The 6,262-nt window shown below is 46.1% G+C and overlaps 1 protein-coding gene and 1 long non-coding RNA gene across 2 annotated transcripts in view; one reads left to right on the top strand and one right to left on the bottom strand.

The window, feature by feature from the left end:
• The window catches only part of LOC116397557 (uncharacterized), a 256,577-nt gene that overhangs the window by 4,842 nt on the left and 245,473 nt on the right, over positions 1 to 6,262 (bottom strand). The window lies entirely within an intron of this gene.
• Positions 3,556 to 6,262, top strand: part of LOC116397550 (rap1 GTPase-GDP dissociation stimulator 1) — a 25,027-nt gene continuing 22,320 nt past the window's right edge. The window contains exon 1 of the mRNA XM_031873069.1: positions 3,556 to 3,857. Within this exon, the coding sequence (XP_031728929.1) occupies positions 3,845 to 3,857 (13 nt within the window). The 5' untranslated portion in view covers positions 3,556 to 3,844. The remainder of the gene's footprint in view (positions 3,858 to 6,262) is intronic.

Genomic DNA, 6,262 nt, shown 5'->3' with positions numbered 1-6,262 from the left:
CGTCAGAGTCGTACTCCATCTCCTCCTCCACAACACAAGCCCCCCCCACTCACCTCTGGACCAGCAGCCTGACTTTGGTCAGCTTCAGCTGTCGGCCCTTTACTGCTGCCTGCTCCACTTTCCCTCATACCTTCCTCTGCTCCTGCTGTCAGTGCTTCCTCTGCTACTTTCCCTTCCTCTACTACTTCTACTTCTTTCCTTTCCTCTGCTACTTCCCTTCCCTCTGTTGTGAGACTCAGAACAGCTGAGTCCTCATCAATAATTGTATCTCGGCCTGAATCAGCTCTCTGTTCCCCGTCCTGACTGTCTGTATGCCCGCTATGCCCCTCCTCGGCCATGGCCACGGTCGGCGGGGTGAAAAGATGCCACTGCGAAGGATGAATTGGGATTATTTTTAACGCGTCTATGATGTCCGTTTTGGAGAGCCATGCACCCCCTGCCCGGCTAGTTTGATGAGCTTGATGGCGTTGTCTACGGTGGCGTAGTGAAGGGAAAAAGGCTCGGGAGGAATGAGACTATTAACGCTGGCTGTTGGCCCCATGTGGGGGGCGGAAAGATCGAATATTAATCTTTTCTTCCCGGAGTATTTCCTAGTTGCTACTCATATGGGGCTGGATCGGAACACAGAGAAGGGCGAAGCATTGAAAGGTCCTATTACGTACCCCTTGTCGACCTCTTTTTTAAGAAGATTAGATACTACCGTTGTTTCTTTTATCGCGGACTGGAGGTTTTTGGACACGTGAGAGGACTCTAGCGGTGAAACGACCCCTACCTGGAACCCTTGGAAGAGGCCGGAGAGCAGGTAATCAACAAACACTGAATCAGGATGAGAAGACAATTCTGATGCAAGAGCTGGGACGTTTATTGGTGTCGATAGGTGGACTGTCAGTAAGTCCTTGGCCCCCGACGCTTCTGTTGGGGCAGAGCCCTGCGTGGGCACACTGATTTTGGGTGTGCATCTTGGCAGTAACTGCAGGTGTGAAGAAATGCGCAGTTGGGGTAAGTGCACAGATTCTCATTGAAGTTATTACAAACAGGCTGGTTATTGAACATGTGCACCTTGCAGCTGTGGCTGTCTGTTTTCTCCGCGGAACGGGAATCCTGGTAGAGGCTAAGTGCGGTCGAATTTGGTTTCGGCCTTAGCGCCGTGCTCCGTTGGAAGAAATGGTACCATCGGGCAGAGATGTGCTGAGTGACCCGGGATACTGCAAGTTAGGCAAGTCACTGGCTGTGTGCCACCCACTATCATGACTACCAGTTCTGTGTCCAAGACCGACCAGTTCAGGCGGATGTTGGATTGGGCTATTTATACTGCGGCTTTGCTGGAGAACCCTTTGTGGTATTTGAAAAAGTTGTTTTTTCCGTACCTGATATTAAGGTCGCCAATCAGCACTAGATACACGTCCAGTTCTTGCGATCTGGGTACACGGAGCATATTACTTCTCGATAAATGCCGAAAGCAACTATGAATTTGCCGATTGACATGTCTTTTGACAATCTTGGGTCGGCCGATTTGATAAGTGCAGTAAATTTATCTCCGATGGTGATGTTACCTTCACACTTGGGGGATGGCAGTATGAGGCTGATGAGGTTAATATCTTTCCCCTGCAGGATTTTTGATCTTAGGCGTGGTGAAATGTTTGCTCCGGATGGAATATATGGCCTACCTGGAAAGGGAGTGGGGATGGCGGAGGCCAGGGAATTTTGAGGTCGGATTAGGTCGGATGCTTGCTGGGGTGCAGGTGCTGGCGGTGCATTGGACTGCAGATTTTGAGCTCCGCGCCTTGCCGAGGAAGATGAAGCTTGGTTGTCTTCTATGGACTGGAGGTGGGCATCTATGGCCTGGATAGAATTTACCAGTTACCAGAGTTGCTGAGAGGGCCGGAGGTTGGTCGAGCTGGGCTGAGCTGGGGGCGACAGCCTTACGTTTAGCTAGAGGAGCTGCATGGTGAGCTTTCTTTGCATGTTTGCGGCCAGGAGCTGTGGTGGTGGGCTCGTCCTGGACTGGTGATCCGAGGCCCACTTCGTTGATCAGGCTTTGAAGCTGTGAGCCATCTAAACCCGGAGCCGTATTTATGCCTTGAGCAGTTAAGATCTCCAGTAATTCGGAACCCGTTTCCTCTTGACGGGTGGCGATCCTAGCACTGTGCCGCGTTGCGGATGTGACCGAAGCCGAATCGTTCAATTCAGCATCAATGAATTCTGTGTCTGAGTCTGCCATCGTCAGGAGGGATATCAGCCCGATGATTAGCAGCCGAACGAACCGAGGATTTGCCATAAACGCCCGTCAGTACGGAGCCGCATGAAACAGCAGCAGGAAGCTGGAGGCGGGGATACAGCACATTTAAGAGGAGACAGCGGCAAGCTGATAGGCTAACGAAGAGGGTGTGACTCTGCACTATTAGCCGGGAACGGCCAGCTGTTGAACAGCTGATAGAGTCTATGACGCCTCTGACAGTGACAGCCGGAATAGAGAATGTGCTGCTAGTTAGGGAGCAGTATGAGAGAAAAGCATACGAGCATGAGCGTGCAGGGATAGTCTTCCTGTCTGAACTTGTGCTAGAGCTTCATTTAGCGGAGCCCCTGTGTGACCCCGGCTCGGGGTGCCCTTCGGCCGGCCTGTGAGGACAAGCGGTCCGCTTGTGCCCCACTTCCCCACACTCAAAGCACCTGATGCTACCTGTGCTAGCGTACACCATGTAGTGTCCCTCCTCATGCTTCACACTAAAGGAGACCTACAGCGTCTGTGAAGGACAGGTAAGGAACATCTCCTGAAGGACTGGACATGTTTCAGTTCATCATTTTTACAACCCAGACCCACAGTCCTGAAGCTGCTCGCCAGTTTCCCGAAGCGCTGCAGCTCTCACTCCAACACCTGGTTGGGGATGAATGGGGGAACATGGAGACCCGGGTGGAGGGCACTGCGAGCGGGGAAACCTGCAGATACACACCGTTCAGCGAGACGCCGCTCGATATTAACTCTGCAACAAAACGCTTCTCATTTAAAAACACCAGCACACCTCTGTTCATCCTGGAGGCATAGGACAGGTTAGCGTGTCCCACACGGTCTCCCACAGCCAGGAGTACCGCCTCTACTGGGACACACGGGTCGGGCTGAACCCAAACTCCATGCCTCAAAGACATGGACGGCGTCTCAGAGGACGCCATCCCCGACAAGAAACACGGTTCTCTGTCCACCAAAAACACCACTAATCGCTCAAAAATACACAGACAACAACCTTAGACCACCACAACTCAATCACACAGTGACCTATGAAGAAAGATTGAAGAAAATTTTGAGAAAAAACACCAAACATTTAGCCACGCTCTCCACACTCACCACCACCACGCTCTCAGAGAGAGAGAGAGAGAGAGAGAGAGAGAGAGAGAGAGAGAGAGAGACAGCCACAGAGAGAGAGAGACAGAGACACAGAGAGAAAGAGAGAGAGAGACACACACACACACACACAGAGAGAGAGAGAGCCACAGAGAGAGAGAGAGCCACAGAGAGAGGGGTGAAAAACGCATCCATGGTGGGAGCAAATGAGCAGAGAGAGAGAACGCAAGCGCAGTGGCTGCAGGGAGGGGGGTACAGAGTGGCGGATAATGGGATTGAGAAAGCGAGAAGCAGGAGTAGAGAGAAACAGACAGACAGAGAGAGAGAAAGAGAGACAGAGTTGGGGTACACCTGACCTTAAGAAGGGAGGGTAGCTCCTCTGCTAGCCACATACCCACACTTACACACACACACACACACACACACACACACACACATACATACGTACACTGTGCTAACACGCAGAGGCAGTGAGCCAGCAAGCAGAGAGCGTGTCGACCAGCAGCCATGACAGACACCGGTGAGTAGCTACATATCTAACATCCCCTAGTGTGTGTGTGTGTGTGTGTGTGTGTGTGTGTGTGTGTGTGTGTGTGTGTGTGTGTGTGTGTGTGTGTGTGTGTGTGTGTGTGTGTGTCTGTGCATGTTTTCATATGAGTGATAATGTGTTGCACCAGCTGTGGTCATGTGATTTTTGGTATCAGATAGATAGATAGATAGATAGATAGATAGACAGATTGATATATCTATAAAGATATATTTTCTGATGATGATAAATATAATTGTAGCAACAGTGAAGTGACCTGTCCAACCATACGGATTCATCTTAGTCTGAAAGGGTGCTTGAGGTTGGAGTTATGTTGATATTTATATATTGCTGTATTCATACAACAATTACTCAAATTCAGTCTCTCTTGCCAGTGCGGTGAAGGTCAGCTGCAATATCTTTATGTGTAGGGGCAAAATAGAAAAATAAAAACGATTTAAAGATTACTGTGGAAGACATAAAAAGATACTTAAAAAGTTGATGTTGCACTACTATAGTAAACTAGGCACACTCAAGGAAAGAACGTAACATTGACCAATATGAACACTTTCCCACTCTAATTGTGAGTGAAATAAGACAATCTTGTGTACATTCTTCATTCACTGATTGTCTTTTTTTTATTCTCACTAATTTCTCACATTTAAAAAACCTTAAAGGCTCGGGTACTGTAACCAGCATTCAAAACAAGAAATCAGAGAACACTGTTCAATGTTGTGACGGTCAACACACAGCTCATCATTCAGGTTACTGAATACATTCACTATTAAAATGTTCATGTGTCAACATATATTGCTAAAATTTCAAACAGATTTGTCTTCAGAACATATCAGAGACCAGATGAAACACGCCCAAATATAGGTATCTCATAATTCATCTTAATGAGGCTAAGGGCTTTTAAATCCATGTTATCCATAGTTTTTTGTTTTGTTCTGTTTGCAAAAAGAAGTCAGGTTCCAAAAACCCAAGATGGCCACAAACCACGACCACCTCCACTTATATTTACAGTCTCTGGTGCAGCCAGTTCAGTGGGTGAATAAAGATGCTTCTGGCATTTCATCCAATTGCATTTCGACAAAGAAATGTCTTTGCATTGCTAGCAGCTAAACAGCTAATTAAACAGCTATCCAAAATGCAATGTTGCGAATCATTTATTTTCACTTTCGCCATTGTTATGTCAGATGTTATGTAGCAATCTTCCAGCAGTGTCAATGGAGGTGTCAGCACACAGCTTGAGTCATAGATTCTGTTCATGTGAATTCTGAAATTCTCTCAGAGGATGACGTTTACAATCTTTTGAAGAATTCTGTTTCTCTAAATGACTTCGACTCACACTACCCTAATTAATCATTTATATAGTAAATCATCCATCTGTATCTCTTAGGTTAGCATACAAATACAAACATAAAAATGACCTATATGACTTTACTGGCACAACTAACTAAAGTGACATTTAATAGTAGCCTCATGCAATGACTTTTGTTTAAATTTTATAGTTTGCTGCTAACCTAGCAAACACATCTGTTTTTGACAAATTGCCCACTATAATGTAGTGTGTAAGTGGAAGCCTGGTTTTTGCTGATGCCAATGATAATGAAAATGTGACCCTATTTTAACATCAGACATGCTAATAATAACATTAGCCTAATGCTAGCTGCCATCGTTTTTAGCATCACATTACATAAGGGAATTGAGATAACTATTGAAACATTAGACAATCTGTGAAGACAACAAGATACTGGATCAGATTTCTGCTATAAAAAATCTACCTACCAAGACATGGCCAAAGAACGTGACTATGGCCGATCTGCTGACATGCATTGATTTGATTTGATTTTTCATTTCTGAGCAAACTGACCCATTGTTTCCTTGCTGAAATAGTCCACACATGATGGACAGAAGGGGAGGTGGATGGGTCAAACAAACACTGGACTTTAATCCAGGAGACCGCAGTTCATGTCCTATACGAAACAAAAAGTAAACGTTGACATTATTTATTTTAGTTGTTGGTAACGTGAAGGGTTAATGTCGTTAGTCACGAGACTCACGTGCGACACGTAGCCACATTAACTTCAACCATGCTCTTTTCCTAGACCTAACCAAGTGGTTTTGTTGCATAAATATTCCTGTGAAGACGGAAGTTTACTTTGAGAGGATGCTATGCATGTATTGAGGATACAGTATACTGACCTTCTGTCGCTGAGACATGCAAAACTAAAGTACTATAGTTTAAAGCTTTGGAGCAGTTATTTGATGCATTGGTGTGAGAATGTTTTGGAAATGATTCATTGCATGTTACTCATTGCATGAGTTGACGCTGGGAATCAATCAACATCTTAAATGTCAATATGACAACTTCACCTTTCCTATAGTTTTTTTTT

Source organism: Anarrhichthys ocellatus, unplaced genomic scaffold (assembly GCF_004355925.1).
Source record: "Anarrhichthys ocellatus isolate YVR2014 unplaced genomic scaffold, GSC_Weel_1.0 scaffold68, whole genome shotgun sequence".
NCBI classification, from domain to species: Eukaryota; Metazoa; Chordata; class Actinopteri; order Perciformes; family Anarhichadidae; genus Anarrhichthys; species Anarrhichthys ocellatus.
The sequence above is the reverse complement of the archived record's forward strand: the minus strand, read 5'-3'. Positions and strand labels throughout refer to the sequence as shown.